Below are 23,501 nucleotides of genomic sequence, written 5' to 3'. Positions count from 1 at the left end.
GGAGTTAAGTTTGTGAGTATACCCACACTTCATAGAGTTTGATACATACTGGCTATTTGTTTCTCCTCAAATTTTTGTCTCCTTCTTGCATAGACTTGAGCCATCATGATCTCTTTTTTATGCCTCATGTGATAAAATCTTTTTCATCATCTATGCCTTAGACTTGTAATCTCTCTATAAGCAGATGGGGAGCATCAGATTGGTGTGGGGGCAATGATGCAGGTGGATTGTCTTGAATGGGCCAGCAAGAGAAGATTTTCATATAAAAAAAAATAAAAAGATTAATGTGAAGCTGATAATATTGGGTTGGCCAAAATGGTCATAAGATGTTAGAGAAAACCCAAAGGAGCATTTTGGCCAGCCCAGTAAGTACCACCCAAACAGTAAGCAGTTTTATGTATAAAGCACTGTGTCCAATGTCTTTTTTAAAAGTTTTTTTTTGTTTTTTTTTTTGGAGATGGACCATTTTTAAACTGTTTATTCAATTTGTTACAATATTGCTTCTATTTTATGTTTGGTTTTATTTCTGCAAGATGTGTGGGATCTTAGCCCCCTGATCAGGGTTGAAACCCACAGCCCCTGCACTAGAAAGGCAAAGTCTTAAACAATGGTCCACCAGGGCAAGTGTATTAGTCACTCAGTCACATCTGAATCTTTATGACCCCATGGACTGTAGCCCTCAGGCTCCTCTGTCCATGGGATTCTCTAGGCAAGAATACTGGCGTGGGTTGCCATTTCTTTCTTCAGGAGATCTTCCTGACCGGGGAATGGAACCCTGGTCTCCTGAATGGCAGGCAGATTCTTTCCCATCTGAGCCCCCAGAGAAGTCCCCTCCAATGTCTTTTTATTGTCATCATCTTCGTTACAACACATGTAAAACAAGAAAGCTATTTGTTTCCAAGATAATGGTTTGCTCTTTACATTTCCATACTATCTCTGGAATGGATAGACCCAACAGAAAGAAAGTGGAGTTGCTCAGTCGTGTCCGACTCTTTGTGACCCCGTGGACTGTTGCCCACCAGGTTCCTCCATCCATGGGATTTTCCAGGCAATAGGACTGGAGTGGGCTGCCATTTCCTTCTCCAGGGGATCTTCCCAACCCAGGGATCGAACCTGGGTCTCCCACATTGTAGACAGACACTTTACCATCTGAGCCACCAGGGAAATCTCTATTGAGAAGACCCAAAAGAGGTTTTCTGTATTGAGTTGAGCTGAGTGAAGTAGGTCAGAATGCAGGTGGAAAGAAAAAAAGAATGAACTAGTGAATGGGAATCTTTTAAAATCACCTGTAAAATAAATTGGATAAATAGGAAATGGGGGACTTCCCTGGTGGTCCAGGGGTTAAGAATCCACCTGCTAACACAGGAGACATGGGTTTCATCCCCAGTCTGGAAAGACTGCACATGCCATGAGGCAACAAAGCCCAGGCACCACAGTTACTGACCCTGCGATCCAGGGATGTGGGCCTGCTCCATGATGAGAGAAGCCACCTCAACGAGGGCTCAGGCACCACAATAAAAGGTAGCCCCACTCACTGCAACTAGAGAAAGTCTGCCAGCAGTCATGAAGACCCAGGGTAGGCCATAAATAATTTTATTTTTTTAAATAGGAAATGGGGTCAAATCTGGGAAAGAGAGATAGAATGAAACTGTTGGTAACAGGTCTAATTGCATATGAAGAAGAAGGAAGAGAGGAAATGTAAGGTAATTAGAAAGGGAACTAGAGAGGAAGAGGGAGTGAAATAGGGAAATAGAGTAAATGAGAGGAGGAAGGGGGGAGAAAAAAAGAACAGAATAGTCACCTCTTAAGTAAGAACCTACAGTGTGTTAAAAGGATGTTTGAGCTGACATATTATGAAAATCCTTTTTCCCCTTTCCTGCACATACATTAAGTAAAATATTAACTTCTCATGACTGTATAAGTTGTTTCTCTTTGGGGTGTATGTTCAAGGGTAGAGTGCTATCTCAAAAAGGTACAAAGGTCACAGGCTACTTTTAGGTACTCCCATTACGCAGATGAGAAATGTGAGTGGACACAGGGAGGAACCTCCACAATAAAGAGGAACCACAAACTGCCAGAATACAGAAAGGCCACCCCAAATGCAGCAATCTAAACAGGATGAGAAGGCAAAGAAATACTCAGCAGGTAAAGGAACATGATAAATGTCCACCAAACAAAACACAAAAAGAAGAGATAGGGAGTCTACTTGAAAAAAAATTCAGAATAATGATAGTAAAAATGATCCAAAATCTTGAAAACAAAATGGAGTTACAGATAAATAGCCTGGAGATAAGGATTGAGAAGATGCAAGAAATGTTTAACAAGGACCTAGAAGAAATAAAAAAGAGTCAGTCAATAATGAGTAATGGAATAAATGAGATCAAAACAATCTGGAGAGAACCAACAGTAGAATAATGGAGGCAGAAGATAGGACAAGTGAGGTAGAAGATAGAATGGTAGAAATAAATGAAGCAGAGGGGAAAAAAGGAAAAAGAATTAACAGAAATGAGGACAACCTCAGAGGCCTCTGGGACAATGTTAAATGCCCCAACAATCGAATCATAGGAGTCCCAGAAGAAGAAGACAAAAAGAAACGCCTTGAGAAAATGCTTGAGGAGATAACAGTTGATAATAGTTCCTAAAATGGGGAAGGAAATAGCCACCCAAGTCCAAAAAACCCAGAGTCCCAAACAGGATAAACCCAAGGTGAAACACCCAAGACACATATTAATCAAATTAACAAAGATCAAGCACAAAGAACAAATATTAAAAGCAGCAAGGGAAAAACAACAAATAACACACAAGGGGATTCCCATAAGGATGACAGCTGATATTTCGATAGAAACCCTTCAGGCCAGAACGGAATGGCAGGACATACTTAAAGTGATAAAGGAGAAAAACCTACAACCCCGATGACTGTACTCAACAAGGATCTCATTCAGATATGAAGGAGAAACCAAAAACTCTACACGCAAGCAAAAACTGAGAGAATTCAGCACCACCAAATCAGCTCTTCAACAAAAGCTAAAGGATCTTCTCTAGACAGGAAACACAGAAAGAGTGTATAAACTCGAATCCAAAACAGCAAAGTAAATCACAGCGGGATCATGAGAGTGAAAGTGAAATTGAATTCGCTCAGTCGAGTCCGACTCTTTGCGACCCCATGAACTGTAGCCTACCAGGAACCTCAGTCCAAGGGATTTTCCAGGCAAGAATACTGGAGTGGGTTGCCATTTCCTTCTCCAGGTGTTCTTCCCGACCCAGAGATCGAACCCAGGTCTCCTGCATTGTAGGCAGACGCTTTACCATCTGAGCTATCAGGGAAGCCCCATACTTATCAATAATAACCTTAAATGTAAATAGGTTGAATGGCCCAACCAAAAGACAAAGACTGGCTGAATGTATACAAAAACAAGACCCCTATATAGGCTGTCTACAAGAGACCCACCTCAAAACAAGGGACACATACAGACTGAAAGTGAAGGGCTGGAAAAAGATATTTCACACAAATGGAGACCAAAGGAAAGCAGGAGATGCAATACTCATATCAGATAAAATAGACCTTAAAATAAAGGCTGTGAAAAGAGACAAAAAGAGCACTACATAATGATTAAAGGATCAATCCAAGAAGAAGATATAAAAATTACAAATATATATGCACCCAACAAAAGAGCACTGCAATATGTAACACAAATGTTAACAAGTATGAAAGGGTAAATTAACAATAGCACAATAATAGCGGGAGACTTTAATACCCCACTCACACCTATGGATCGATCAACTAAACAGAAAATTAACAAGGAAACACAAACTTTAAATGATACAATGGACCAGTTCACTTCAGTTGCTCAGTCGTGTCTGACTCTGCAACCCCATTAACCTCAGCACGCCAGGTCTCCCTGTCCATCACCAACTCCCGGAGTCCACCCAAACCCATGTCCACTGAGTTGGTGATACCATCCAAACATCCGATCCTCTGTCGTCTCCTTCTCCTCCTGCCCCCAATCCCTCCCAGCATCAGGGTCTTTTCCAATAAGTCAGCTCTTCACATCAGGTGGCCAAATATTGGAGTTTCAGCTTCAACATCAGTCCCTCCAATGAACACCGAGGACTGATATCCTTTAGGATGACTGGTTGGATCTCCTTGCAGTCCAAGGGACTCTCAAGAGTCTTCTCCAACACCACAGTTCAAAAGTATCAGTTCTTTGGTGCTCAGATTTCTTTATAGTCCAACTCTCACATCCATACATGACCACTGGAAAAACCATAGCCTTGATTAGATGGAACTTTGTTGACAAAGGAATGTCTCTGTTTTTTAGTATAATGTCTAGGTTGGTCATAACTTTGCTTCCAAGAAGTAAGCGTCTTTTAATTTCATGGCTGCAATCACCATCTGCAGTGATTTTGGAGCCCAGATAAATAAAATCAGCCACTATTTCCACTATTTCCCCTTCTATTTGCCATGAAGTGATGGGACCAGATGCCATGATCTTAGTTTTCTGAATGTTGAGCTTTAAGCCAACTTTTTCACTCTCCTCTTTCACTTTCATCAAGAGGCTCTTTGGTTCTTCTTCACTTTCTGCCATAAGGGTGGTGTCATCTGCATAGCTGAGGTTATTGATATTTCTCCCGACAATCTTGATTCCAGCTTGTGCTTCATCCAGCCCAGTGTTTCTCATGATGTACACTGCATATAAGTTAAATAAGCAGGGTGACAGTATACAGCCTTGATGTACTCCTTTTCCTATTTGGAACCAGTCTGTTGTTCATGCCCAGTTCTAACTGTTGCTTCCTGACCTGCATATAGGTTTCTCAAGAGGCAGGTCAGGTGGTCTGGTATGCCCATCTCTTTCAGAATTTTCCACAGTTTATTCTGATCCACACAGTCAAAGTCTTTGGCATTGTCAATAAAGCACAAACAGATGTTTTTCTGGAACTCACTTGCTTTTTCAATGATCCAGTGGATGTTGGCCATTTGATCTCTTGTTCTTCTGCCTTTTCTAAAGCCAGCTTGAACATTTGGAAGTTCATGGCTCACGTATTGTTGAAGCCTGGCTTGGAGAATTTTAAGCATCACTTTCCTAGAGTGTGAGATGAGTACAATTGTGTGGTAATTTGCACATTCTTTGGCATTGCCTTTCTTTGGGATTGGAATGAAAGATGACACTTTCCAGTCCTGTGGCCACTGCTGAGTTTTCCAAATTTGCTGGCATATTGAGTGCAGCACTTTCACAGCATCATCTTTTAGGATCTGAAATAGCACAACTGGAATTCCATCACCTCCACTACCTTTGTTCATAGTTATGCTTCCTAAGGCCGACTTGGCTTCACATTCCAGTATGTCTGCCTCTAGGGGAGTGATTACACCATCGTGATTATCTGGGTTGTGAAGATCTTTTTTGTACAGTTTCTGTGTATTCTTGCCACCTCTTTTTTTTTTTCATTTATTTTTATTAGTTGGAGGCTAAATACTTTACAATATTGTAATGGTTTTTGTCATACATTGACATGAATCAGCCATGGATTTACATGTATTCCCCATCCCGATCCCCCCTCCCACCTCCCTCTCCACCCGATTCCTCTGGGTCTTCCCAGTGCACCAGTCCCGAGCACTTGTCTCGTGCATCCAACCTGGGCTGGTGATCTATTTCACCCTAGATAATATACATGTTTCAATGCTGTTCTCTCGAACATCCCACCCTCGCCTTCTCCCACAGAGTCCAAAAGTCTGTTCTCTACGTCTGTGTCTTTTTTTCTGTTTTGCATATAGGGTTATCATTACCATCTTTCTAAATTCCATATATATGCGTTAGTATACTATATTAGTCTTTATCTTTCTGGCTTACTTCACTCTGTATAATGGGCTCCAGTTTCATCCATCCCATTAGAACTGATTCAAATGAATTCTTTTTAATGGTTGAGTAATATTCCATTGTGTATATGTACCACAGCTTCCTTAGCCATTCATCTGCTGATGGGCATCTAGGTTGCTTCCATGTCCTGGCTATTATAAACAGTGCTGCGATGAACATTGGGGTGCACGTGTCTCTTTCAGACCAGGTTTTCTCAGTGTGTATGCCCAGAAGTGGGATTGTGGGTCATATGGCAGTTCTATTTCCAGATTTTTAAGGAATCTCCACAATATTCTCCATAGTGGCTGTACTAGTCTGCATTCCCACCAACAGTGTAAGAGGGTTCCCTTTTCTCCACACCCTCTCCAGCATTTACTGCTTGTAGACTTTTGGATAGCAGCCATCCTGACTGGTGTGTAATGGTACCTCATTGTGGTTTTGATTTGCATTTCTCTGATAATGAGTGATGTTGAGCATGTTTTCATGTGTTTGTTAGCCATCTGTATGTCTTCTTTGGAGAAATGTCTGTTTAGTTCTTTGGCCCATTTTTTGATTGGGTCATTTATTTTTCTGGAATTGAGCTTCAGGAGTTGCTTGTATATTTTTGAGATTAATCCTTTCTCTGTTGCTTTGTTTGCTATTATTTTCTCCCAATCTGAGGACTGTCTTTTCACCTTGCTTATAGTTTCCTTCATAGTGCAAAAGCTTTTAAGTTTCATTAGGTCCCATTTGTTTATTTTTGCTTTTATTTCCAATATTCTGGGAGGTGGCTCATAGAGGATCTTGCTGTGATTTATGTCGGAGAGTGTTTTGCCTATGTTCTCCTCTAGGAGTTTTATAGTTTCTGGTCTTACATTTAGATCTTTAATCCATTTTGAGTTTATTTTTGTGTACGGTGTTAGAAAGTGTTCTGGTTTCATTCTTTTACACGTGGTTGACCAGTTTTCCCAGCACCACTTGTTAAAGAGGTTGTCTTTTTTCCTTTGTATATCCTTGCCTCCTTTGTCGAAGATAAGGTGTCCATAGGTCTGTGGATTTATCTCTGGGCTTTCTATTTTTTTCCATTGATCTATATTTCTGTCTTTGTGCCAGTACCATACTGTCTTGATGACTGTTGCGACCTCTTCTTGATATCTTCTCCTTCTGTTAGTCCCTATTATTTCTGTCCTTTATTGAGCCCATCTTTGCATAAAATGTTCCCTTGGTATCTCTAATTTTATTGAAGAGATCTAATTGATATCTATAGGACATTTCACCCCAAAACAATTAATTTCACCTTCTTCTTAAGTGCACGCAGAACCTTCTCCAGGACAGATCACATCCTGGGCCTTGGTAAATCTAGCCTTGGTAAATTCAGAATTGAAATCATTCCACGCATCTTTTCCAACCACAATGCAGTAAGATTAGATCTCAATTACAGGGGAAAAAAACTATTAAAAATTCCAGCACATGGAGGCTAAACAACACGCTTCTGAATAACCAACAAATCACAGAAGAAATCAAAAAAGAAAGCAAAATATGCATAGAAATGAATGAAAATGAAAACACAACAACCTAAAACCTATGGGACACTATAAAAGCAGTGCCAAGGGGAAGGTTCATAGTAGTACAGGCTTACCTCAAGAAACAAGAAAAAAAGTCAAATAAATAACCTAAGTCTACACCTCAAGCAACTAGAAAAGGGAGGAATGAAGAACCACAGGGTTAATAGAAGGAAAGAAATCATAAAAATCAGGGAAGAAATAAATGCAAAAGAAACTTAAGAGACCATAGCAAAAATCAGCAAAGCTAAGAGCTAGTTCTTTGAGAAGATAAATAACATTGACAAACCATTAGCCAGAATCATCAAGAAACAAAGGGAGAAGAATGAAATCAACAAAATTAGAAATGAAAATGGAGAAATCACAACAGACAACACAGAAATACAAAGGATTATAAGAGACTACTATCAGCAACTGTATGCCAATAAAATAGACAACTTGGAAGAAATGGACAAATTCTTAGAAAAGTATAACTTTCCAAAACTGAACCAGGAAGAAATAGAAAATCTTAACAGAGCTACCACAAGCATGGAAATCAGAATCAGAAATCTTCCAGCAAACAAAAGCCCAGGACCAGACAGCTTCACAGTTGAATTCTACCACAAAAAAATTAGAGAAAAACTAACACCTATCCTACTCAATATCTTCCAGAAAATGGCAGAGGAAGGTAAACTTCCAAACTCATTCTATGAGGCCAACATCACCCTAATACCAAAACCAGACAAAGATGCCACAGAAAAAGAAAACTACAGGCCAATATCACTGATGAACATGGATGCAAAAATCCTTAACAAAATTCTAGCAAACGGAATCCAACAGCATATTTAAAAGATCCAAGTGGGCTTTATCCCAGGGATGCAATAATTCTTTAATATCCACAAATCAATGTAATACACCACATTAACAAATTGAAAGATAAAAACCATACAATTACCTCAATAGGAACAGAGAAAGCCTTTGACAAAATTCAGCATCCATTTATGACCCCCCCCCAAAAAAAAACCCTCCAGAAAGCAGGAATAGAAGGAACATACCTCAACATAATAAAAGCTCTATATGACAAACCCACAGAAAACATTATCCTCAATGGTGAAAAATTGAAAGATTTCCCCTAAAGTCAGGAACAAGACAAGAATGCCCAATCTCACCCCTAATATTCAACATAGTTTTGGAAGTTTTAGCCACAGCAATCAGAAGAAATAGAAATAAAAGGAATCCAGATTGATAAAGAAGAAGTAAAACTCTCACTGTTTGCAGATGACATGATCGTCTACATAGAAAACCCTGAAGACAACACCAGAAAATTCCTAGAGCTAATCAATGAATATAGTAAAGTTGTAGGATATAAAATTAACACACAGAAATCCCTTGCATTCCTATATACTAACAATGAGAAAACAGAAAGAAATTAAGGGAACAACTGCATTCACCATTGCAATGAAAAGAAAAAAATAGTTAGAAATAAATCTACCTGGAGAAGGAAATGGCAACCCACTCCAGTGTTCTTGCCTGGAGAATCCCAGGAACACGAGTCTGGTGGGTTGCCATCTGTGGGGTTGCACAGAGTCGGACACAACTGAAGTGACTTAGCAGCAGCAGCAGCAGAGAAATGAAAGACCTATATATAGAAAACTACAAAACACTAATGAAGGAAATCAAAGAGGACACAAATAGATAGAGAAATATACCATGTTCATGATTGAAAGAATCAATATAGTGAAAATGAGTATATCACCCAAGGCAATCTATAGATTCAATGCAACCCCTATCAAGCTACCAATGGTATTTTTCAGAGAACTAAAGCAAATAATTTCACAATTTGTATGGAAATGCAAAAAACCTTGAATAGCCAAAGCAATCTTGAGAAAGAAGAATGGAACTGGAGGAATCAACCTGCCTAATTTCAGGCTATACTACAAAGCCACAGTCAACAAGACAGTATAGTCCTGGCACAAAGATAGAAATATAGATCAATGGAAAAAAATAGAAAGCCCAGAGATAAATCCATACACCTATGGACACCTTATCTTTGGCAAAGGAGGCAAGAATATACAATGGAAAAAAGACAATCTCTTTAACAAGTGATGCTGGGGAAACTGGTCAACCAGTTGTAAAAGAATGAAACTAGAACAATTTCTAACACCACACACAAAAAATAAACTTAAAATGGATTAAAGATCTAAACATAAGACCAGAAACTATAAAACTCCTAGAGGAAAACATAGGCAAAACACTCTCCAACATAAGTCACAGCAAGATCCTCTATGAGCCACATCCCCAGAGTAATGGAAATAAAAGGAAAATAAACAAATGGGACCTAATGAAATGGGAAACTTAAAAACTTTTGCACAATGAAGCAAACTATAAGCAAGGTGAAAAGACAGCCTTCAGAATGGGCAAAAATAAAAGCAAATGAAGCAATGGACAAAGATTAATCTCAAAAATATACAAGCAACTCCTGCAGCTCAATTGCAGAAAAATGAATGACCCAATCAAAAAATGGGCCAAAGAACTAAACAGACATTTCTTCAAAGAAGACGTACAGGTGACTAACAAACACATGAAAAGATGCTCAGCATCACTCATTATCAGAGAAATGAAAATCAAAACCACAATGAGGTATCATCTCACAATGAGGTATCATCTCCTGCTGGTCAAAATGAGTGCTATTCAAAGTCTACAAGCAATAACTTGTGGGTGTGGAGAAAAGGGAGCCCTCCTACACTGTTGGTGGGAATGCAGACTAGTACAGCCACTATGGAGAATATTGTGGAGATTCCTTAAAAAACTGGAAATAAAACTGCCATATGACCCCGCAATTCCACTGTTGGGCATACACACTGAGGAAACCAAAATTGAAAGAGACACGTGTGCCCCAATGTTCATTGCAGCACTATTTATAATAACCAGGACATGGAAGCAACCTAGATGTCCATCAGCAGATGAATGGATAAGAAAGCTGTGGTACATATACATATTTGTGGTACATATACACATTTGAATCAGTTCTGAGGTGGATGAAACTGTAGCCTATTATACAAAGTGAAGTAAGTCAGAAAAAAAAACACCAATATAGTATACTAACGCATATATATGGAATGTAGAAAGATGGTAATGATAACCCTATATTCAAGACAGCAACAGAGACAAAGAGGTATAGAACAGTCTTTTGGACTCTGTGAAGAAGGCGAGGTTAGGATGATTTGGGAGAATAACATTGAGACATGTATATTATCATATGTGAAACAGATCACCAGTCCAGGTTCAATGCATGAGACAGGGTGCTCAGGGCTAGTGCACTGGGATGACCCAGAGGGATGGGATGGGGAGGGAGGTGGGAGGGGGTTCAGGATGGGGAACACATATATAACCATGGCTGATTCATGTCAATGTATGGCAAAAACCACTACAATATTGTAAAGTAGTTAGCCTCCAATTAAATAAATTAAAAAAGAAATAAATGTGGGTGGAGGTCACACAACTGGTGAATAAAAGACTTAAGTGGGGAGGGGAACCTCACTGGTAGTCCAGTGGTCAATAGTCCTCCTTCCAATGCAGGGACGTGGGTTCAACCCCTGGTCAGGGAACTAAGATCACACATGCCTTGGAGCTACTAAGCCCATGCACCACAACTAGGGAACCTGCATGCTGAAACGAAGACCAAACACAGCCAAAATAAAGGCAGGGGGCAGGGGGGCATACTCATGGGGAAATTTAGATCCAGCTGATCCACATGCTGATGTTTGAGAATGATATGACTGAGGATCCGGGAAGGGCACCTTCCATGGGATGTAAAGTTTTAACTTGGGCTGAGACCAGATCTCAAGTTGGAGGCAGAAGAGATTTTAAAACAAGGATCTTAAGAATATCCATCACATATGAGTGCTTCCAGTTTGTCATACATTGTGGTAGGATTTCATATGCATTATCTCCTCAAACTCACAAAATAAATCCATATATATCTGTATATATGGGTTTGCCTGATGGCTCAGGAGGTAAAGAATCTGCCTGCAAGGCAGGAGATACAGATTCAATCCCTGGGTCAGGAAAATCCCCTGGAGGAGGAAATGGCAACCCACTCTAGTGCTCTTGCCTGAAAAATAAATCCCACAGATAGAGGAGCTTGGACTCTGTGAGGTTGCAAAGAATTGAACATGATTGAGCGACTGACGCATACACGCATATGTTACACCCACATTTATTATTACCCATATTTTTGAGTGGAGGAAAATGAGAATGTGATAGATTGAGCTATTTGTTCAAGCCTTGGGCTTCTCAGGTGGCTCAGTAAAGAATCCTCCTGCAATATAGGAGACTTGGGTTGTTTGATCCCTGGGTCAGAAAGATCCCCTGGAGAAGGAAATGCCAACCCATTCCTGTACTCTTGCATGGGAAATCCCATGAGCAGAGGAGTCTGGTGGGCTACAGTCCATGGTGTCACAAAGAGTTGGACACCACTTTTAGCAACTAAACAACAACAACAGCATAGAGTTGAGCCTGCAAAAAGTGAGTGACCTCTATCCAGCCACCTTATAAGCAAAAGGTGGCAACACACTCTGGTACATGTGCCTGGAAAATCCCATGGACAGAGGAGCCTGGTAGGCTACGGTCCGTGGGGTCGAAAAGAGTCAGACACGACTGAACGACTTCGCTTTCACTTTTCACTTTCATGCATTGGAGAAGGAAATGGCGACCCACTCCAGTATTCTTGCCTGGAGAATTCCGGGGACAGAGGAGCCTGGTGGGCCGCCATCTATGGGGTCACACAAAGTCGGACACGACTGAAGCAACTTAGAAGCAGCAGCAGCAGCTCCTACTTGACTCTCTATCAGCTGCTTGCCCCTTAAGTGGAAAAAATGGAATTCATTAAGTGAGAGCTGGGGCTCAGAGGCATTGATTTCTTAGGGTTATGAGGAGGGGAGACCAGTCTGTTCCAGGAAGGGATGAAATCCTATATTGGAAAGAAGACACAAACTTTAGCAGACATCAATGAAATGAGGCCAAAGCTTAAAATATACTGCTCTCAGGCAGTTAGGAAGAAACATCTGATTTGAGGGACCTGGGGAGACATGTCTTAAGTTTAATGAATCAGGCTATATGCTTTTTCTGTTTGGTTTTGTTAGCAGGTGTATTAATATAAAGAGTGTCGTGTTTAAATGCGAAATTGCTTGAGCTAAAAATAATCTGATTCCTTTTATAAAGTCAGGCACCTGGGTTGTATTGAAAGTTTCATGATAGTTCATTAACAATATTTGGAAACATCCTTTTTCTCTATTATAAATTGTGAAGAAGTTCCAGATGGTAAGGACTGCTTTCTATTATGCTGTCTAAGTTTGTCATAGCTTTTCTTCCAAGGAGCAAGCATCTTCCACCAAATAAAACATAAGCCTCAACTTTTAGGTTGTGACTATTTTTTAAGTCGACGTGCATTCTAGGAAGTTGAGCAGCATCCCTGGCCTTGACCCACTAGACATTATAGCACATCTCCCCCCTCCTCCAGTTGTAACAACCAAAAATGTCTCCAGAAACTCCCAAGTGTCCTTTGAAGGGGGGCACTTGTGAGAGTTATTGGAGTACAGGAATGAAGGACGACCTGGCTGACGCTCCCAAGCTGCAGTCACACTCCTTCTGATGGCCCTTAGCACCTGGTCTGGGGTTTCCTGGTGACTCAGAGAGTAAAGAATCTGCCTGCAGTGCAGGAGACCAGGGTTCGATCCCTGGGTCAGGGAGATCCCCTGGAGGAAGAAATGGTTGGGCAGATCCCCTGGAAAAGGGAAGGGCAACCCAGTACCCCTGTCTGGAGAATTCCACAGACAGAGGAGCCTGGCTGGCTACAGCCTATGGGGTCGCAGAGTCAAACACGACTGAGTGACTAACACACTAACTAACGCTAGAATCTGGTCCATGCCTTGTTGAGAGTTCTGACATTTCTCTGTGTGTCTTGCCACCAAGCACCATGGAAACTCTTCAAAGAGAGAGACTAGCAACAGATTCATCTCTGTACTCTCAAAATTATCACAAGAGTTGAGACACAGAAGGCCATTGATAACTATTAAATAGATCTTTGAAAGCAGGCATTTACTGGGTCCTTACTGTGTGCCAATCATGGTCAGTTGCCCTACATAGAGGATGCTATTTAACTCTCTGAGCCATCCCAAGAGGTGCATGCGTGTGTGTTAGGTAGCTTCAGTCATGTCTCATTCTGCAACCCTATGGACCCTAGCCCAGCATGCTCCTCTGTCCATGGGATTCTCCAGACAAGAATACTGGAGTGGGTTGCCATGCCCTCCTCCAGAGGATCTTCCAGACCCAGGGATCAAACCCTGGTCTCCTGTATTGCAGGCAGGTTCTTTACCACACAGCGACTCTTATTATTTCAACTTTTCTCTAAGTGTGAAGGTTGTATGAGTTCTTCAGTCATGTTCCACTCTTCGCACTCCTGTGGACTGTAGCCCTCCAGGCTCCTGTGTCCATGGACTTTTCCAGGCAAGAATACTGGAGTGGGTTGCCATTTCCTTCTTCAGGGTATCTTCTCAACCCAGGGGTCAAACCCATGTCTCTTGCATCTCTGTTGGCAGGCAGATTCTTTACCATTAATGCCTCCTGGGAAGCCCATTCTAAGAGGTGGATATATCATATTGCAGGAAAGTGATGTGTGAATGGTTGGATGGAAAGACAAACATTGGAAGCCTATGTTGAGTGACCTTGGATGAGTCATACAACCATTCTGAGCCTCAATCTCCCCTGTATCAGATGGAGTGGGCGTGAGTTTATCTGCCCTGATCCCTCTTTGTGAGGCTTATTCACATATGTAATGAGATAACATATGTGAAGGATAACAGGAAACCTGCCGTATATTCTGCAAAGGAGGCTGCTTGGGGTTCCCCAGTTTTGACTGGACTTGTTTCCACATCCTCACACTTCATGTTAACATAAGAGGTTTTTACTGCTCAACTTATAAAGAAGGACTGAATTCAACTTTAGGGCAAATTCAACTTAAACATGTGTGTGCATGAGCTTAGTCATTCAGTCATATCCGACTTTGTGCAACCCTAGGGACTGTAGGCTGCCAGACTCCTCTGTCTAAGGGATTCTCCAGAGAAGAATACTAGAGTGGGTTGTCATGCCCTCCTCCAGGGGATCTTCCCAACCCAAGGATCGAACCCAGGTCTCCCACATTGCAGGCAGATTCTTTACTGTCTAAGCCACCAGGGAAGACCAAGAATACTGAAGTGGATAACCTATCCCTTCTCCAGGGTATCTTCCCAACCCAGAAGTCAAATCAGGGTCTCCTGCATTGCAGGTGGATTTTTACCAGCTGAGTTACCAGGGAAGCTCATCAACTTAAACATAAATATGCATATTTTCCTTTCCTTTAACTTTGGCTACTTTGTCTAATTAATTGTTTGTGTTTTTAAATTACACTTGTTGCTGTGTATAACAGAATCACCATAACTAGTGTTCATTAAGTATTATAAAGAATTATTTTAAAATAAATGCATACCTCAAATACCCACTGGCTATGTGTTTCACATATGGTAATGTTCGTGTTTCAGTGCTGTTCTCTCAAATCATCCACCCTCTCCTCCCACTTGTCCACAAGTCCGTTCTTTATGCCTATGTATCCTTTGCTGCCCTGAACAAACTGTTGGTACCATCTTTCTAGGTTCCATATATATGTGTTAATATATGATATTTGTCTTTCTCTTTCTAACTTACTTCACTCTGTGTAAAAGGCTCTAAGTTCATCCACCTCATTAGGACTGACCCAAATCCATTCTTTTTATAGCAAAGTAATATTCTATTGTGTATATGCACCACAACTTCCTTATTCATTGGATGGAGAGGGAAGTGGGAGTCCCTGGGGTTCAGGAGGGAAGGGACACATGTATGCCTATGACCAATTCATGTTGATGTATGGCAAAGCCATCACAATACTGTAAAATAATTTTCATCCAATAAAACAAATAAATTAAAACAAAAAAGCATAAATTCATATTTGGAAACAATTTAAATACATCAAGGAAGCTCTTTAAAAATTGAGAATTATGTATTAATTGAGACTGTATTATGTAACAGTCTAAATGGGAAAAGAGCTTCAGAAAGAATAGGTATGTGTGTATGTATATTTACATGTGTATGTATAACTATCACTTTGTTGCACCCCAGAAACTAACACAAGACTGTTAATAAACTACACTGCAAAAGAAATTGAGATACAATTGACGTATTACATTGTGTAAGTTTAAGGTACACAGTGCGCTGATTTGATCTATTTATGTATTACAATATGTTTACCACTTCTTAGGGAAATTAAATGAATAGTCTTGTTTAGGCTTCAGAGACAAAGCAGAGCAGGCCTCTGACCTTGCATCTAACCTACCTGGACACTGCCCTGACTGGGAATGATGGTGGTGATGATGATGACGATGAGCCTGCTAAGAGTGCAAGACTTGCAGCACCTGAGATAAGATGAGGGAGAAATCTTCAGGTTGTTGAACTCTTGGAGGGGGCCTGGCCAACCAAGCCCCAGACTTGGCAACATCCCAGGTTTTACACAACAAAACAAACAGCATTAACGTGAAACTAGAGCCTCAATTTGGTCACAGATTGATGGTGATATCAGTTTTCGGCCACCCTGGGATTATAAGCAGGAAACCACCCACCGCCACCACCACCACAACTGCAAACTTGGAAATCTCACCCAAGGAGTGACATGCTGCCTGGGACCCTTTCCCAATTGAGAGTCCAGATGTGCTGTGATACAGGACTTCCCAGTGCTGTTTAAGTCTGGATGTTGGTCAGAACCCAATTTGGTGATTCTCGCTCTTTCTATGTCTCTTTTTGAAAGTAAGCAAGATAACTCTCTAAGAAATATTTGTGTTATTTATTTGTATATAAGAGTGGCTCATTTTGTTAACAAATCCTTTGAACCTGAGACGAAAGTGAAACCTTTCAGAAAAACACCACTGTAGTGTTTGCTAATAACACCTCTATTGTATCACATAATTATCTCTTTTTGTGTGTGTGTGTATGTGGTGGGAATAGTGTCTTAACAACTGTGAAGTTTATGATAGTATTACTGCCTATAATCACTATGCTGCGATAAACACTATCTTGTTCATCTACTGGTCATGTTACCGATCCAGGTTCTTGGACTCAGTTGAATTGAAATTCTCTGTCATGTCTGACCCTTTTGTGACCCCATGGAATTCTCCAGGCCAGAATACTGGAGTGGGTAGCCTTTCCCTTCTTCAGGGGATCTTCCCCACCCAGGGATTGAACCCAGGTCTCCCGCATTGCAGGCGGATTCTTTACCAGCTGAGCCACAAGGGAAGCCCAAGAACACTGGAGTGGGTCATTAGAAACTGAGAAGAGGTCAGACAAAAGATTCAAGCAAGGCTTTACTGGGACTCGTGCTGCAGCATTACTCAGTCACAAAAAGGAACAAAACTGGGTCATTTGTAAAGCCTTGATTGGAGTGAGAGTCTATCACACAGAGTGAAGTAAGTCAGAAAGAAAAACATTGCATATTAATGCATATATGTAGAATCTAGAAAAATGGTACACATGAACCTATTTGCAGGGCAGGAATAGAGATGCCGATGTAGAGAATGAATGAGTGGACATGGAGGTGGGAAGGATGTTGTTCAGTTGCTAAAACTCTTTGTGACCCTATGGACTGCAGCACACCAGGCTCCTCTGTCTTCCACTGTCTCTTGGAGTTTTCTCAAATTAATGTCCATTGAATCAGTGATGCTATCTAACCAGCTCATCCTCTGCTACCCCCTTCTCCATTTGCCTTCAACATTTCCCAGCATCTGGGTATCTTCCAGTGAGTCAGCTCTTCTCATTAGGTGGCAAAAAGTATTGGAGCTTCAAGCTTCAGCATTATTCCTTCCAATGAATTTTCAGGATTGATTTCCTTTAGGATTGACTGGTTTGATCTCCTTGCTGTCCAAGGGACTCTCAAGAGTCACCCTAAATCCCCCTTAGTGCAAATGGGGATATTTAAACTGATGTGACCATGAGAAATACCTTCATTTTGGGCTCTTCACTCACTATTGTGATTCAACAAAGAGTTCCCCCGGTGACTGTGCCACTTCACACTCTTTCCATGGCAGGCAATTTCTCACAATGGGACTTTTTCCCTTGAACTAATTATACAGACTTCTCTCTCTCCAGCTGTTTGAGATTCACACTTGAAACACGGAGATTTCCTCAGATTTTTCTGAATCTGCACATTGGTGGTGGGTTGATGCTCAGTCATCATGTCCAAATCTTTGCAGCCCTACATCAACCATAGCCTGCCAGGCTCCTCTGTCCATGAGATTTTTCCAGGCAAGAATACTAGAGTGGTTGCCATTTCCTCCTCCAGGGAATCTTCCCCACTTAGAGATCCATCGAACTTGAGTATCCTGTGTCTCCTGCATCGCGGGCAGATTCTTTACCACCAATGCCACCTGCATATTATTATCATTGCTAACTGCAACTGTACAGATCAGCAATGCTGAAATTTAGAGTGCTTCGCTCTCCTCTGCTGCAATCTGGTTTAGTCTGCCATAATCTCAAAACACTTGTGATGTAGCTACCTGTTGCTGCCTACAAGAAGGTGGAGACCTGACATCTTCCATCTCTCTTGGCACTATGGGTTTATGGTGATAGGAGTAATTACACCACCCTGCTTTCTCACAGGAGAAGAACAAATTCCAAGTTTAATGGTACCTGACAACGTGCTCTGCAACAGATAGGAAATCAGTGAATCTGACTTTTTGTGTATTATCATCTCATACATCTTTCCACCCTGCATATACACATGACACTGTTTAACCATTTTTGCAAACACATAGATATAGCCTACAAATGTCCCTGTAAACCATAAAGCATCAGACAAACACAGGTTATTACATGCTTAAAGCTGCCATCTCTGATGGTAGCATCTGGTAACCCAGTTTAGTCAGTTCCAAGGAGTTTCTCCCACTTTTTTCTGGCTAGAGCTTGCTGAGGAAGGTCTTCTTCATGGTGATCTTCAGTTCCTTGTTCCTGAGGCTGAAGATGATGGGGCTCAGGAAGGGAGTGAGGACCGTGTAGGTGATGCCCATCAGCGTGTCTCCTTCCAGAGACTGGGGACCCTTGGGCTTGAGGTAGATGACAGAGGCAAAGCCGTAGTGCACGACCACCACGGTGAGGTGGGACGTGCACGTGGAGAAGGCTTTGTGCCGGCCCTCGGCTGAAGGGATCCTCAAGATGGCGGCCACGATGAAGGCGTAAGACAAGAGGATGAGGAGACAGCAGCCCAGCAGGACGGTGATACACACGAGGCCCACGCCCATGGCCACAGTGGAGACGTTCCCACAGGCCAACTTCATGAGAGGCGGCACATGGCAGAAGAAATGACGAATCACATTAGAGCCACAGAAGGTGAGTTGGAAAACGGCTGTTGTCACCACCAACCCCATGACTGAGCCTCCAGCCCAGGACCAGGCCACCAGGCGGGCGCAGCCTCGGGGGCTCATGAGCGTGTTGTAGCGCAGGGGGTGGCAGATGGCCACGTAGCGGTCATAGCCCATGACGGTGAGCAGGAAGGAGTGGGTGAAGCCAAACGTGAAGGAGAAGAACATCTGGCTGGCACAGGCCTTGAAAGGGATGGAGCGGTGGGTGGAGAGCAGGTCGGCCAGCATGCGCGGGATGATGGCGAAAGTGTAGAGGACCTCAGAGATGGAGAGGGCACACAGGAAGAGGTACATGGGGGTGTGGAGGCTGCGCTCCCTCCAGACGGTGGCCATGATGAGCAGGTTCCCCAGGAGCGTGAACAGGTACATCAGCAGGAAGAGCAGGAAGAACATCAGCTGAAGGTGGGGGAAGGCGGAGAAGCCGACGAGGATGAATTCAGACACTGCTGAGAAGTTGGCTCCCTGCATGGGGGCTGTTCCTGAAGTGCGGTGTGACGTGGAGAGGTCAGCTACTGGATGGAAGGAGGTCTTCAGCTTCCATCACTCCTGGCTGTGCCCCAGGGGCTGCTCCTGACAAATGACAGATGACATTGGCTGAGTTCCTACTCTGTGCCAACTACAATTTAATCTTCTCATCAATATAGTGGGGGAGGTACTGTTTTGATCACTCTCTTGAGACTACCCACTGAGAAAATTGGAAAGGGTCTAAGAAACTTGTTTATGGTAATGCTTTCAAAATACCAGAACCCATGACTGGCTGTCCCCAAAGTTGCTACCTTTCTATCCCTCTAGGTTGCCTCCAAAAATCAAAATATTCCTTCACCAGAGCTTCCTTCCACTGCTGCTCTGCCCTTCTGCTCCCTTCTGATAAATCCTGTTCTTCCCAGAGCGTCAGACACCATGAGATTCCTATTGCATGGCTACAACACCTGGGACCAGTGTGCATCTTTAGCTTAACGTTCATCAGTCAGATTTTTCCTCTGGAGTTATCCATGCAAGGTACCTGAGGCAAGACACTGTGTAGAAATAATGTTGTGTTGTTTTCCTAATTCCATGAGGACCATCTATGTGTTCTGAGGCAATGCAACATAGTCATCTGACAAACAGATGAGTGAGTCAGCTGATAGACTTCAAATCCCTGCTCTGCCCACACTGTGTGAAACAGCAATTTCTTCACCTCTTTGCACCTCCATTCCCCTCCACCTGCCTCAAAGAGCTATTATGAGAACTAAATGAATTGTTCTTGAACTGTGATCTGGAAAACAATAGGAGCTATCTATGATAAGTGAGAAAATGTACCTGGTCTGTGCTCAGTAACTTCAGTTTAATGAGCTTTCAATGTCTCTTTATAAATAACTTGCCTATTTTTATGTGATCTTTTAAAATTAGGCAATGTCAAGTTTAAAAGGCAGCAAACCACTAATCTACTTTTTCTGTCTATAAATTTGCCTGCTCTAGGCAAGTCATCTTAATGCAATCATACATTATGTGGACTTTGGGATCTGGTGTCTTTTACTCACCATGTTGTTAAAGTTCATCCATGTTGCAGCACGTTTGAAAACTTCATTCTTTTTTATGGCCAAATAATATCGCTTTTTAGATAAACATGGAAAAAGGCATGGAAACCCACTCCAGTATTCTTGCCTGGAGAATCCCATGGACAGAGAAACCTGGTGGTCTACAGTCCATGGGGTCCCAAAGAGTCAGACATGACTGAAGTGACTTAGCACACATGCACGCAGGGATAAACAAAATTTTTATCTGCCCATTCACCCACTGATGAACATTTAGATTGTTTTCATTTTTGCACTCTTGTAAATAGTATTGCTGTGAACCCTTATGTAGGAGTTTAAAACATACCAGTGGTTGCCAGGGCTGTGGGCAGGGGAGAATGGAGAGTGACTGCTAATGGATATGGGGTTTCCTTTGTGGGTTCTGAGAAGATTCTGAAACTAGTTACAGGAGGTGGTCGCACAATACTGTGAATGTACTAAATGCCTCTGAACTGTATGCTATAAAATGGACAAATGGTAAGTTTTACGTTATGTGTATTTTACCAAAATGAAAAAAACAGGAAAATGTAATGAATGCTCTATTCAGTGGGCTCATGTCCTAGATGAAGCAAGCCCTGACGGTCTGAGAGCAAACCAAAATGGGCAAACCAGACACTTGGATAAATGGAGGCTGCATTCCCCCAAATATCACTGGTTTCCAGGGCTTCTCAGCCTCCCTTCCTTGGAGTCCTTAGCATCTTTCCCTCAATTTTGGGTCAGCACCTGCTGTATGCCCCCAGGATGGTAGCTGTAACAGTCCCACTCAGTCCTGATACTCTGAGATCACAGAGCAGATGGGTCAAGGTCAATGACTTGGGAACAAGAGCCTCCAAGAAGACACTGAATGGATGAGACTGGGATCATGTGGGCTGTGCTCTCAGCTTTCTGAAACTCTCCAACAGCTGGTGCAAGGCTTCTCAATATTTGGTGCCAGATCATCCATTGCCTTGGGGGGCTCTCCTGTGCACTGAATCCCTGACCTCCACCAGCGGGATGCCAGTAGCCCCGCTCAGGAGTGACAACCAAAATTATCTCCAGACATTGCCAATGTCCCCATAGGGACGGGGGCAAAGTCATCCCAAGTTGAGAACCAATGATCTAGAGAGAACAGTTGTAGTTCCTTAACCACTCTTTCTGCCAAAATGAGGTTCTTCTCCTTCTCCAACTGACCAACATCTGTTCATTTTTAAGACTCAGCTGAAGTGTCACCTTCTCTGCATAGCCTTCCTGAACATCTTTTTCCAAAACAGAGCTAGTCATTCATTTCTGGGTGCTTCTGAAACAACTCCTGAGTGAGTCTTAAAATCCTTGCTTCTAACTTTTTCATGGCCATCATTATCATGTATTGTCTTAGAGATTTAAGTGTCTCTGGCACTGAATTTTGAGTTATTGCTGAGAATAGCGACTTTTTACTGGATGTTGACACCTGTGCTCATGTGCTTCTTATTAAACCATTATCCTAATATTATGAGGCACTTGCTTTGATCCCTATTTTACAGAAGTGGTTCAGTTGGTAAAGAATCTGCCTGCAACGCAGGAGACCCAGGTTCAATCCCTGGGTCGGGAAGATCCCCTGGAGAAGGAAATGACAACCCATTCCAGTATTCTTGCCTGGAGAATTCCATGGACAGAGGAGCCTGGCACATTATAGTCCATGGGATCGCAAAGAGTCGGACATGACTGTGATTAACTTTCACTTTACAGAAGTGGCAGCTGTATCCACAGAGGATATATAGCTTTGCCAAGGGACCATGACTCCTGAGTAGGGGAGCCTGGATCTGAACCAACATCTAAATAACCCCAAAGCCTATCTTCTGCTTACTTCTCTGTTATACTTACCACTTACTGGTGACTGCTAATAAATCTTAGAGCTACTTCCCAGGACCAGGGAGTTTTTAGCTTCACCATACGAGACCATCCACAGACTCCCTCTGTTTATTAATTAAGATGAACAGTCATGAAGGTAGAAAGAGAGGAACTGTAAGGAGAGAAGAGCTCACCACCTCCTGGGGAGGTGGCCCAAGACTTAATATACACCTTCTGGGATGACAGGGATACAGAACACAGCTAAGATTGGTTTCTGTTCGTTCTGGAAAACTGTGGAGACAGTAAAGAGATTGGTGGTTGTCAGGGACTCAGGAGGAGAGAGGAAGGGATGAAACTCCAATTCCATTAGGTAGAACTCCATTTTTTTTAAGTTGATGAAACAATTCTGTATGATACTATGGTGAATATATGACATTTCCCTTTTGTCAAAACTCATAGATTGAATAGCACCAAGAGTGAACCCTAAGGTAAACTGTGGGCTTTAGTTAATAATAATGTGTCAATATTGCTTCAGTAACTGTAAGACAGTTATTTGTTAATGCAGGATGTTAATAATAGGGGAAGCTGTGTGCAGGAGGAGAGAGGGTATGTGGAAATTCTCCGCACTATCTGCTCAGTTTTCTGTAAACCTAAAACCGCTCCAAGAAGTAAAGTCTCTTAATTTTTTAAAGCAAAACAAGAAGCCTTAGAGCCCTGATGGGCGTGAGTTCATGATGGCAGAGAGGTGGACTGACGTCTCTTGGTATTGATCCACCAGGAGAACACTTAGGGGCTCCTCTGCAATTAAACTGAACAGCCCCAGAGAAGGAGTATGACTCGGCTCTCTGGCACTTAAAGGAATTCACACATTGGCCAGTTCCCTCCCAGAACTCAGAGGTCAAACCCACCTGTGGACAAACCCTGTCCACATGTACCACTGCAGCAGGGATTTCCACTTCAGCATCAGGGACATTAAGGGCTGATCATTTTCTATGGTTGGTGGCTGCCCTGGGCATTAGAAGATGTTGAGCAGCATCCCTGTCACTCTCTAGATGCCAGTAGCATCTCCAACTGTGACAATCAGAGGGATCTCAGGTATTGCACAGTGTCCCCTGGGGAGAACTGCCCCTGGTGAACCACAGGCTAGGTCTGGGTTGTCTCCAACTTGCCTTGCCTGTCTGCCCCCATCCTGGCTCTCTCTTCTCATGAAGCTGTGTTCCCCTCTCTGCATCCCCTCCCTCCCATCTCAGCCACCTGCTGCCTCCCTATATCCTCCCTATTTTCATCCTTGACTCC

General features: G+C 42.4%; 1 protein-coding gene across 1 annotated transcript; it reads right to left on the bottom strand.

The window, feature by feature from the left end:
* Window positions 1–18,384: 18,384 nt before the first annotated feature.
* On the bottom strand, window positions 18,385–19,314 carry LOC136165491 (olfactory receptor 10H1-like). Its single transcript, XM_065931982.1, has one exon. The coding sequence runs from the start codon at window positions 19,312–19,314 to the stop codon at window positions 18,385–18,387; it is 930 nt and encodes a 309-aa protein (XP_065788054.1).
* Window positions 19,315–23,501: the final 4,187 nt, after the last annotated feature.

The sequence above is a fragment of the Muntiacus reevesi genome, chromosome 1, assembly GCF_963930625.1.
Source record: "Muntiacus reevesi chromosome 1, mMunRee1.1, whole genome shotgun sequence".
Classification (NCBI taxonomy): domain Eukaryota; kingdom Metazoa; phylum Chordata; class Mammalia; order Artiodactyla; family Cervidae; genus Muntiacus; species Muntiacus reevesi.
This window is presented reverse-complemented; position numbering and strand designations above follow the sequence as displayed.